General features: G+C 52.2%; 1 protein-coding gene across 1 annotated transcript; it reads left to right on the plus strand.

Annotated features, from left to right (window-relative positions):
• Positions 1-3,288: 3,288 nt before the first annotated feature.
• Positions 3,289-12,119, plus strand: CENPT (centromere protein T). The gene is made up of 13 exons (XM_010346796.3): positions 3,289-3,471; positions 7,130-7,223; positions 7,365-7,452; positions 7,572-7,668; positions 7,790-7,926; positions 8,064-8,100; positions 8,323-8,465; positions 9,135-9,293; positions 10,189-10,512; positions 10,759-10,852; positions 11,432-11,608; positions 11,697-11,801; positions 11,887-12,119. The coding sequence occupies exons 1-13, from the start codon at positions 3,362-3,364 to the stop codon at positions 12,008-12,010; spliced, it is 1,689 nt and encodes a 562-aa protein (XP_010345098.3). The 5' UTR covers positions 3,289-3,361; the 3' UTR covers positions 12,011-12,119.
• The last annotated feature ends 5 nt before the right edge of the window (positions 12,120-12,124 follow it).

Here is a 12,124-nt window from a genome sequence, read left to right on the forward strand (position 1 = left end):
CGCGCCACCATGCCCAGCTAATTTTTTGTATTTTTAGTAGAGATGGGGTTTCACCATGTTGACCAGGTTGGTCTCGATCTCTCGACCTTGTGATCCACCCGCCTCGGCCTCCCAAAGTGCTGGGATTACAGGCTTGAGCCACCGCGCCCGGCCTGGCCAGGATTTTTTTAAAAATAAGTAATTATGCCGGGCGCGGTGGCTCAAGCCTGTAATCCCAGCACTTTGGGAGGCCGAGGCGGGTGGATTACGAGGTCGAGAGATCGAGACCATCCTGGTCAACACGGTGAAAGCCCGTCTCTACTAAAAGTGCAAAAAATTAGCTGGGCATGGTGGCACGTGCCTGTAATCCCAGCTACTCAGGAGGCTGAGGCAGGAAAATTGCCTGAGCCCAGGAGGCGGAGGTTGCGGTGAGCCGAGATCGCGCCATTGCACTCCAGCCTGGGTAACAAGAGTGAAACTCCGTCTCAAAAAAATAAATAAATAAATAAATAAAATAAGTAATTATAACATTTAATTATGTGAACAAACAGAATACTTCTGTACAAAGACTCAAGCTCATGTTTGAAACTTTTTTGAAACATGTTTGACCAGCCTGGGCAACATGGCGAATCCCCTGTCTGTACAAAAAATACAAAAATTACCCAGGCATGGTGGCTCACTCCGGTAGTCCCAGCTACTCAGGAGGCTGAGGTGGGAGGATGGCTAGAGTACAGAAGGTTGAGATCTGCAGTGAGCCGTGATCCCACCATTGCACTCCAGCCTGGGTGACAGAGCGAGATCCTGTCTCAAAAAGAAAAAAAAAGAATGCATGCCACTATGCAAAAAAAAAAAAGAAAAAAAAAAAGATGTTTGTTTTTTTACATATTATTCAGTAGTTTAAGGTTTTACTAGTAAATGAATAAATAATTTATTTTTTTATTTTTATTTTTTTGAGACGGAGTTTCGCTCTTGTTACCCAGGCTGGAGTGCAATTGCGCGATCTCGGCTCACCGCAACCTCCACCTCCTGGGTTCAGGCAATTCTCCTGTCTCAGCTTCCTGAGTAGCTGGGATTACAGGCACACGCCACCATGCCCAGCTAATTTTTTGTATTTTTAGTAGAGACGGGGTTTCACCGTGTTGACCAGGTTGGTCTCGATCTCTCGACCTCGTGATCCACCCGCCTCGGCCTCCCAAAGTGCTGGGATTACAGGCTTGAGCCACCGCGCCCGGCGAATAAATAATTTAAAACTGCATTTAGGCCGGACGCGGTGGCTCAAGCCTGTAATCCCAGCACTTTGGGAGGCCGAGGTGGGTGGATCACGAGGTCAAGAGATCGAGACCATCCTGGTCAACACGGTGAAACCCTGTCTCTACTAAAAATACAAAAAATTAGCTGGGCATGGTGGCGCGTGCCTGTAGTCCCAGCTATTCAGGAGGCTGAGGCAGGGGAATTGCCTGAACCCAGGAGGCAGAGGTTGCGGTGAGCCGAGATCGTGCCATTGCACTCCAGCCTGGGTAACAAGAGTGAAAGTCCGTCTCAAAAAAAACAAAAAAAACAAAAAACTGCATTTAGGTAGTAAGCATGGAAATATTTCTGCAAAAGGCTAGCAAATTAAGTCAGATAACACAGAGATCAGATCTAAATGACAAGGAATATTTATATTTTTTTCTACAGCTCTCTTATTTTAAACAGCAAGAATCTAATATTTTCTTTGCTTATTTTTTTTTTTCTTTGAGATGGAGTCTTGCTGTTGCCCAGGCTAGAGTATAGTGGTTCGATCTGAGTTCTTCAACCTCTTCCTCCCAGGGTTCAAGTGATTCTCCGGCTTCAGCTTACAGAGTAGCTGGAATTACAGGTGTGTGCCACCACACCCAGTTAATTTTTGTGTTTTGGGTAGAGACCGGGTTTTACCGTATTGGCCATACTGGTCTTGAACCCTGACTTCAAGTGATCTGCCTGCCTAACCCTGCCAAAGTGCTGAGATTACAGGCAGGAGCTACCGCACCTGGAAATAAAAGCATTTTTCAAAGATTTGCATGGCTGGGTAATCCTAGCACTTTCGGAGGCTGAGGCGGGCAGATCACAAGGCCAGGAGTTCTATACCAGGCTGACCAACATGGTGAAACCTCGTACCTACTAAAAATACAAAAAGTTAGATGGGCGTGGTGGCCCGGGCCTGTAATTCCAACTACTCAGGAGGCTGAGGCAGGAGAATCGCTTGAACCCGGGAGGGGAAGGTTGCAGTGAGCCCAGATCATGCCACTGCACTCCAGCCTGGGCAACAGACTCTGTGTCAAAAAAAAAAGAGAAGATTTTATTATTTTTTGAGACAGGATCTCTCTCTGTCGCCCAGGCCAGAGTGTAATCACAGCTCACTGCAGTCTTGAACTTCTGGGCTCAAATGATCCTCCTCTCTCAGCCTCCAAGTAGCTGGGACTACAGGTGCACACCACCATGCCTGTCTAATTTAATTTTTTGTACAGACGGCGTGGGGAGCGGAGGGTGTCTCACTATGTTACCCAGGCTGCTATGGGACTCCTGAGCTCAAGTGGTCCTCCCACCTCAGTGTCCTAAAGCATTGGAATTACAGGCGTGAGCCACCGCTTAGCCTGCAAATGCAAATCTAACCATGTCATTTGTAGGATAAAATTCTTTTTTCTGGCCCAAGAATCTTTCTTCATCTTTTTTTTTTTTTTTGAGACGGAGTTTCGCTCTTCTTACCCAGGCTGGAGTGCAATGGCGTGATCTCGGCTCACTGCAACCTCTGCCTCCTGGGTTCAGGCAATTCTGCCTCAGCCTCCTGAGTAGCTGGGATTACAGGCACGCGCCACCATGCCCAGCTAATGTTTTGTATTTTTAGTAGAGACGGGGTTTCACCATGTTGACCAGAATGTTCTCCATCCCTTACCTCGTGATCCACCCACCTCGGCCTCCCAAAGTGCTGGGATTACAGGCTTGAGCCACCGCGCCCGGCTTCATCTCTCTTCATCTTGAGAGAGAGACGGAAATCAGATAGCCTTCTAATAATATAAATTGCTAGTTACCAATGCCCTTGGTTAGCGTGTGTTAGACTGAGTTAAACATTAACTCCTTGAATCATTACAAGCTCCTTATTAGGTGGGTATCAACCTCAATTTACAGATGAATAAGCCAAGACTTGGGCTGCTTGCATTACATAAACCGACGCTTACCTCCAGACAGGCTGCCTCTAAAGCAGCCGGAGTTTGCAACCACTGTCCAAGCCGCAAGCTGCGATAGGGCGAGAACTACAATTCCCGTGGGGCTGTGCGGTAGCATCGCGATAGTTACCTTAAATGTGGCGGCGGGAAGGTGGCCCTAGCAGCTGACTGGGCGGTTGGGAGAGCCCTGGGCCGAGACAATGGCTGACCACCACCCTGACAAGGACTCTACGCCGCGTACGCTGCTGCGTCGCGTGCTGGATACAGCGGACCCACGCACCCCGCGGCGACCCCGGAGTGCTCGGGCTGGGTACGTGAGGGGGGCTGCCCGAGTATTTGAGCAACTAGAGGGACTGGAGAATGGAGTCTGGGTGGGACCCAGCGCCGACTCTATTCGAAGAGGGAAAGTGAGTCTCAGAGAGGAGGAGGGCCCGGGACTCTGAAAACTGGCTCTATTGCTCTAGCCGGCTGTGCCCTCGTCCCCGGGGCTCCAGGCAGCCGGCCTTGGGACCACAGAGCCAGACTGATCCCGAGTCTTTGGGGCTCAGCCTCTGGAGATGGATGGGCGCTCAGAATCTGATCTTCTGCTCTGGGCTCTAGGCTACTTTCCCCAAACCAGCCAAGGTGTGCATTTCCCCTCCCAAGGGTTCCCATTGTTCCTGCGCGGTGTCCTACTGTCCCTGCAGCTTCCAGCTGGGAAATGGGAAAGGAGCTAGAGGACAGCCTAGGCAGAAGTTGGGAGGCAGCTACTGGAAGATGCTTTGCTAAGGAGCAGGGAATTTGGCCTGACTCAGTGGGAGTGGCGGTGGGTGAGGGCTGTGGTGAGCTCATGGTGCAGAGGATGCATATGTTGACATCTGCCAGACTGGCACAGAGCAGTTCCTTTATAGGGAATGGGAAGCCATTCATTATAGTTCGTGTGTGTGTGTGTGTGTGTGTGTTTTCTTTCTTTCTTTCTTTCTTTCTTTCTTTCTTTCTTTCTTTCTTTCCTTCTTTCTTTCTTTCTTTCTTTCTTTTTTTTGAGACAGAGTCTCACTCTGTCACCAGGCTCCAGACTGGAGTGCAGTGGCGCGACCTCGGCTCACTGTAACCTCCGCCTCCCGGGTTCAAGCAATTCTGTTGCCTCAGCCTCCCGAGTAGCTGGGACTACAGGCGCGCGCCACCACGCCCAGCTAATTTTTTTGTATTTTTGGTAGAGACGGGGTTTCACCATGTTGGCCAGGACGGTCTCGATCTGTTGACCTCGTGGTCTGCCCGCCTCGGCCTCCCAAAGTGCTGGGATTACAGGTGTGAGCCACCGCGCCCGGCTCATTATAGTTTTTACAGCCATGAGGTGGGAGCTGTACGCTGAGAACACTTATGTGACTCTGGAATCTGAGAGGGACTAGAATGGAGAGACTAAGGCAGCTAGGGTACCAATTTCTTTCTTTCTTTTTTTTTTTTTTTTGAGACGGAGTTTCGCTCTTGTTACCCAGGCTGGAGTGCAATGGCGCGATCTCGGCTCACCGCAACCTCCGCCTCCTGGGTTCAGGCAATTCTCCTGCCTCAGCCTCCCGAGTAGCTGGGATTACAGGCACGTGCCACCATGCCCAGCTAATCTTTTTGTATTTTTAGTAGAGACGGGGTTTCACCATGTTGACCAGGATGGTCTCGATCTCTTGACCTCGTGATCCACCCACCTTGGCCTCCCAAAGTGCTGGGATTACAGGTGTGAGCCACCGCGCCCCCGGCCTCTTTTCTTTTCTTTCTTTTTTCTTTTCTTTTCTTTCTTTCTTTTTTTCTTTTTGAGACGGAGTTTCGCTCTTGTTACCCAGGCTGGAGTGCAATGGCGCGATCTCGGCTCACCGCAACCTCCACCTCCTGGGTTCAAGCAATTCTCCTGCCTCAGCCTCCCGAGTAGCTGGGACTACAGGCACGCGCCACCATGCCCAGCTAATTTTTGTATTTTTAGTAGAGACGGGGTTTCACCATGTTGACCAGGATGGTCTCGATCTCTTGATCTTGTGATCCACCCGCCTCGGCCTCCCAAAGTGCTGGGATTACAGGTGTGAGCCAGCGCGCCCGGCTCTTTTTTCTTTTTTTTTTTTTGAGACGGAGTCTTGCTCTGTCGCCAAGCTGAAGTGCAGTGGCCCAATCTTGGCTAACTGCAACCTCTGCCTCTTGAGTTCAAGCAATTCTCTGCCTCAGCTTCCCGAGTAGCTGGGGATTACAGGCACCTGCCACCATGCCTGGCTAATTTTTGTATTTTTAGAAGAGACGGGGTTTTACTATCTTAGCCAGTCTGGTCTTGAACTCCTGACCTCATGATCCACCCGCCTCAGCCTCCCAAAGTGCTGAGATTACAGGTGTGAGCCACCGCGCCTGGCCCCAAGGTGTTAAAATATATATATATATATATTTTTTTTTTTTTTTTTTTTTTTTTTTGAGATGGAGTCTCACTCTGTTGCCCAGGCTGGAGTGTAGTGGTGCACTCTCGGCTTACCTCAACCTCCGCCTCCTGGGTTAAAGCAGTTCTCCTGCCTTAGCCTCCCAAGTAGCTGGGATTACAGGTGTGTGCCACAATGCCCAGCTAATTTTTCTTTTTATTTTTTTTAGAGATGGGGTTTCGCTATGTTGCCCAGGCTGGAGTGCAGTGGCTATTCACAGGCGCGATCCCACTATTGATCAGCATGGGAGTTTTGACCTGCTCCGTTTCCAACCTGGGCCGGTTCACCTGCCCCCGCTCCCGGGAGGTCACCATATTGATGCCCAACTTAGTGCAGATACCCGATCGGCATAGCGTACTACAGCCCAGAACTCCTGGGCTCAAGCGATCCTCCCACCTTAGCCTCCCGAGTAGCTGGTACTACAGGCACGTGCCACCGCACCCAGCTAATTTTTGTATTTTTATTTTATTTTATTTTATTTATTTATTTTTTTTTTTGAGACGGAGTTTCGCTCTTGTTACCCAGGCTGGAGTGCAATGGCACAATCTCGTCTCACTGCAACCTCCGCCTCCTGGGTTCAGGCAATTCTCCTGCCTCAGCCTCCTGAATATCTGGGATTACAGGCACGGGCCACCATGCCCAGCTAATTTTTTGTATTTTTAGTAGAGACGGGGTTTCACCATGTTGACCAGGATGGTCTCGATCTCTTGACCTCGTGATCCACCCGCCTCGGCCTCCCAAAGTGCTGGGATTACAGGCTTGAGCCACCGTGCCCGGCCATTTTTGTATTTTTTTTTTTTTTTTTTTTTTTTTTTTTTGAGACGGAGTTTCGCTCGTTACCCAGGCTGGAGTGCAATGGCGCGATCTCGGCTCACTGCAACCTCCGCCTCCTGGGTTCAGGCAATTCTCCTGCCTCAGCCTCCTGAGTAGCTGGGATTACAGGCACGCGCCACCATACCAGCTGATTTTTTGTATTTTTAGTAGAGACGGGGTTTCACCATATTGACCAGGATGGTCTCGATCTCTTGACCTCATTTTTGTATTTTTAATTAGAGAAGGGGTTTCACCATGTTGGTCAAGCTGGTCTCGAACCCCTGACCTTGTGATCCGCCTACCTCAGCTTCCCAAAGTGCTGGGATTACAGGCATGAGCCACCATACCCAGCTAAAATATTTGAAAATACTTTAATATCCTTCACGGATTGTTATTTTCATATCTGGGATGAATGCTCTTCCAATTGCTCCTCTTCTCTGTGTGGTTAACCCCTACTTATCCTTTGTGATTCTGCTGAAGTTCAGAAGCCTTTCCCAGCCCCTCCTGGCTTGTTCACTCATACTCCCTCTCTCTTCCCATACCCTAGGGGCCTTCGTTTGCACTGCTGTCGACATATGGCTGGGAACAGTGGTGATGATAGGGACAAGTGGTTTCTGGGTCCCTAGCCCTGAGGGAAAAAGGCTTCAGACCAAGACCCCTGATGAAGGCTGTCTCTGTATCCTCTATCCCTCCTTACTGTAATTCTCACTGTCACTGGTCTTTATGCAGTGCCCAGAGAAGAGCCCTGCTTGAAACAGCTTCTTCCAGGAGGTTGAGCAGGCAAACAAAGATGACAACCAGAAGGCATTCCCATGGAGACAGGGTAAGTACCCAGCCCACTGACCCCAAAGGGCCCTGGCTGCCTTGGGGAGGAGGGGTTGAGGTCCAGCTCTGCTCTGGAGTCCACCTTGAGGAAATCTCAAGGCAAAGGGACAGACTGGTTGCTTGGTGCTTTTACCGATAGACTATTAGCAGATCAGCATATGTTCAGGCCAGTGGGCACCTAGAGGAACAGACGCCTCGGACCCTGCTGAAGAACATCCTACTAACTGGTAAGTGAGCGCTGGCCTGCCGATCAGAGTTAGGCACCAGTCCAACACCAGTCTGGTGGTATGTTTCATTCAGGGTGGCCTGTTCTGTCAGCCCCACTCTCTCCTTGGTGTTTCTGCAGCCCCGGAATCTTCCATCCTGATGCCCAAGTCGGTAGTGAAGCCAGTGCCAGCACCACAGGTGGTCCAGCCCTCTGGACGAGAGAGCAGTCTTGGCAGGTACACAGAACTCTCCCACCTTGCACTATGTTATGGGCAGCTTAGTCGGGGAATTTCTTGGGGGTTGCAAAAGCCAGAATTGGGCTTCCTGGCCTGCCTGAGGTAAGCTACATTCTTGTAGCCTGGAGCTGCAACTTCCTGAGCTTGAGCCCCCCACGACCCTGGCTCCAGGTCTGCTGGCCACTGGCAGTAGGAAACAGAGGCTAAGACTGTCGATGTTTCAGCAGGGAGTGGACCAGGGGATGCCTCTCTCCCAAGGTAAGGCCCTGGACCACTTTTGCTACCCTTTCCCTCCTGGCTTCTGGAGAGGCTGAGGAGGCCTGAGAGGGGGCTCTCACAGGCCTGGCTCATTTATCATGGTTTTCTTTTACATTCTCTTGCTGGGTCACTGACAGAGCCTCAAAGGAATGTTGATGCCTCATCCCTCACCAGGTGCTGTTCTGGGTATTTCCTGTTCTAGGGGTGGGTGGAGGAGAGGCTTGGGGAGGAAGATGCTGCCTGGGAATCTGGTCACACTACTCTCTGCCAGTTTTAGCCACACAGCTTGTTGGCTCTGTTCTAAGAGATGAGAACCACAAGGCAGATGGGGGGGATCTCTGGGCAAACTGGGTCTCAGGTACCTGACTTTCCTTTGTGCCTTCCCCTTCTTACCAGCTCCCTCAACCTGACCTTTGCCACACCTCTTCAGCCACAGTCAGTGCAGAGGCCTGGCTTGGCCCGCAGACCTCCCGCCCGTCGAGCTGTAGATGTGGGTGCCTTTTTGCAGGATCTGCGAGATACTTCCTTGGCTCCTGCAAGTAAGGTTGAGGTTTTCCCCTGCTGGTCTTTGGGGAAAGCTTTCCCTTGTTATGACAGATACGAGGTGCTGCTAAATCAGGGTTGTGCCCCTTTTGGTGGAGTCAAGGACAGTGAGCAAGTCTGGTCAGTGGGTCTAGAAGGAATTTCTGCTTTCTTTCAACAAGGGGCCCCTTGCCTTGGTGGGACCCAGTCTTGGTCCCTCAGTATCTCCCAGGGACCCATATCCTCAAGCTATAGAGCTGGAGGTTGGAAAGGGGTGTGGTGTGGTGGCCAAAACTTGTTGAAAGGGGCCAAGTTTCAGGATCAGCTGGCCAACTCAAGCTGGCCTGGGACCCTCATTGCAGAAAGCAAGTTCACCAGGGTAAGTAAAGGGTTTAGGCAGAGGGAGCAGAGCGAGCAGCGAAGAGGTTTTTTGTGTGGGCAGCTGTGGGGGCCTGAGAATGCCAGGCAGAGGAACAGGAAGGTAAGCAAGGAGGGCTATGGGAGATAAGGCCTTGCGTGCTAGGTCGTTTTCTTTTTCTGAAGGCCACTCAGGGTGGACCCATGGGGCCCACTGTCCAGGCCCTGGCAACACAGAGTAGCAGCAAGTGGCCTGGAATACACTGAGAGCCAGCTAGCCCCTGATCTCCAGGTGATAGCCTCAGAACCTGTTACTACTCTGCCCACAGACATTGTGTTGGAAGACACCCAGCCCTTCTCTCAGCCTACAGTTGGCTACTCCCCCCGTGTGTACCGCTCCCTGCCCTGCATGCCTCACACTGGGGCCGAAGATGCTGAGCTGGCTGCCAGTTGCAAGGCACGGAGCAGTGGGCCAGGAATGCAGACCAGTGAGTATGTGGTGCCTGTGGCCTGGAGCCAAGCTTAGCTTGGGTGAGAGTTGACAATGGTGGTTTTCCATCCTCAAGTCCCTGTATGCCCCTAGAAACCCCCTGGCTGTGGCTGCCTCCTCCATCCAAGAGCAGAGTCCATGTTGGGCCAGAGCCTCCAGATCCATGTCCTGCTGCTGCCTCTGGCTTTGTCTTTCTTCAGTGGGCAGGGCTGGGTCTGCTGGTCCGTCTTTTTTTTTGAGACGGAGTTTCGCTCTTGTTACCCAGGCTGGAGTGCAATGGCACGATCTCGGCTCACCGCAACCTCCGCCTCCTGGGTTCAGGCAATTCTCCTGCCTCAGCCTCCTGAGTAGCTGGGATTACAGGCACGCACCACCATGCCCAGCTAATTTTTTTTATTTTTAGTAGAGACGGGGTTTCACCATGTTGACCAGGATGGTCTCGATCTCTTGACCTCGTGATCCACCCGCCTCGGCCTCCCAAAGTGCTGGGATTACAGGCTTGAGCCACCGCGCCCGACTTTTTTTTTTTGAGACAGAGTTTCACTCTTGTTACCCAGGCTGGAGTGCAATGGCGCGATCTCGGCTCACCGCAACCTCCGCCTCCTGGGTTCAGGCAATTCTCCTGCCTCAGCTTCCTGAGTAGCTGGGATTACAGGCACGCACCACCATGCCCAGATAATTTTTTGTATTTTTAGTAGAGACGGGGTTTTACCATGTTGGCCAGGACGGTCTCGATCTCTTGACCTCGTGATCCACCCGCCTCGGCCTCCCAAAGTGCTGGGATTACAGGCTTGAGCCACCGCGTCCAGCTGCTGGTCCGTCTTTACCCTTCTCTGAGCTATGTAGCTTTGGCCTACTGCATCTCCAGCCTGTATTCTCTCTCCTTCACTCAGGCCCTCAGAAACCAGCCCAATTTCTCGTAGGAGAGGCAGAGGAGGTTGATGCCTTTGCTCTGGATTTCCTGAGCACTAGCAGTGGCATCTCTAGAGAAGATGGAGTAGAACCCTTACAGGATGGAGTTGAAGAGGCAGAGAAAAGGATGGAAGAAGAAGGTGTGAGTGTGAGTCAAATGGAGGTAACAGGAGCACAAGGACCCAGCAGGGCAGAAGAGCCCAAGGGACACAGAGAGGTGACAGAAACAGAGGAATCCCAGGGGACTGCTGAGGCGAAGGGACCAGGAGCATCTTCAGGGGTTGAGGATGCCTCTGACAGGGCAGGTAAGAGGCCCAGTGCAGGGGGTGGCTGGTGACAGCTGTGTTCAGGCTCCGGCACACAGAAGGGCGTTGCCTGGGTTGTGTTTCCAGATACTGGTGGTGGTAGGGGGCCAGGGAGACTCTGAGAGGCACCTGCTTGGCTGGAGCTAGGTGGGGCCCACCAGAAACAGGACAGAAATACTGTGACTGCTAGCTTGGGTAAGATGGTCAGCCTGGGATCCCTGTGACCCCACCCTTCTTCCTCTGCAGCAAGTCCAGAGTTGGTCTCCAGCACCCCTGAGTCTCTCCAGGCTAGGCGACATCATCAGTTTCTTGAGCCAGACCCACCGCCTGGTGCTGCAGTGTAAGATCCCACAACCCCATTCCTCCTGGGCCTCTTGGGAAGGGGGCATTGGGTACACCATGTACACAGGGTCCTCCCCCTTCCCACGTGTATGTAGATGATTACCCAGCAGTGCAGCCTGACCTGGGCTGGGGAGGGCTCACCAAGAGCACCCCTGCCATCCTGGTGCCTGCCTCCAGGGCTTAGAGGAGACTGAGTGAGGGGAAAGTATGTGGTTGATTTGTAGTCAGAGAAGGCTTCCTGGAGGAGGATTAGCAGAATCAGGATAGGCAGCTGTAGAGTGAGGGGAGAGACTGTCCATTCTGAGGTCTGGGGTCATGGGCCCAAGCAGGTACCAATATAGATAATAAGCCTGAGCTAGGAGGTCGAGTTGACTGTGGAGGAACAAAGTCCCAGGCAAAGACCAGCCTCTCTTTGGCCCCCTGACCTAACTGCCCCTCAGCAAGTGGTCAGGGATGCTGGTCCTGGCTGTCCAAGAGCCACATGGTCTCCAGCCTCAGCAAGAGCCAGCAAGAATTGCCCTTGAATAGGGGCTTCCTGAGGCAGTAGTTCAGCCCCTCTGTCTACTCCTGTCCTCAGCTTATCTTCAGAGCCTGCGGAGCCTCTGTTGGTCAGGCGTTCCCCTAAGCCCAGGACTACCGGCCCCAGACCCCAGCAAGCTCTCCACAAGGCTGGACTGAGCCACTACGTCAAACTCTTTAGCTTCTATGCCAAGATGCCCATGGAGAGGAAGGCTCTTGAGATGGTGGAGAAGTGGTGAGTCCTGGGGACGTGGTGTAGGGAGAGGAACCCCTTGGGTCATGATCAGACTGTTCAGCCTGCTCTATCCCCACCTTCTTGGCAGCTTAGATAAATATTTCCAGCATCTTTGTGACGACCTGGAGGTATTTGCTGCTCATGCTGGCCGCAAGACTGTGAAGCCAGAGGATGTTGAGCTGCTGATGCGGCGGTGAGAGGGCGCAAGGCGGGTTGGGGGATTGTTGGCTGGGGGAGTGCTGGTGCTGATTCTGCTCGTGCTTTCTCCTCCACTGCAGGCAGGGCCTGGTCACCGACCAAGTCTCGCTTCATGTGCTAGTGGAGCGGTACCTGCCCCTGGAGTACCGGCAGCTCCTCATTCCCTGTGCGTCCAGTGGCAACTCTGTCTTCCCTGCACAGTAGTGGCCGGGCCTCTCCACTTTCCCTGTCCCCACCTGGGGCCCCTTGGCCCCACATATTTCTCCAGGTCTCCTCCCTACCCCCTAGCATCAATAAAGTGTCATACACAGTATATTC

Source organism: Saimiri boliviensis, chromosome 1 (genome assembly GCF_048565385.1).
Source record: "Saimiri boliviensis isolate mSaiBol1 chromosome 1, mSaiBol1.pri, whole genome shotgun sequence".
Taxonomy (NCBI): domain Eukaryota; kingdom Metazoa; phylum Chordata; class Mammalia; order Primates; family Cebidae; genus Saimiri; species Saimiri boliviensis.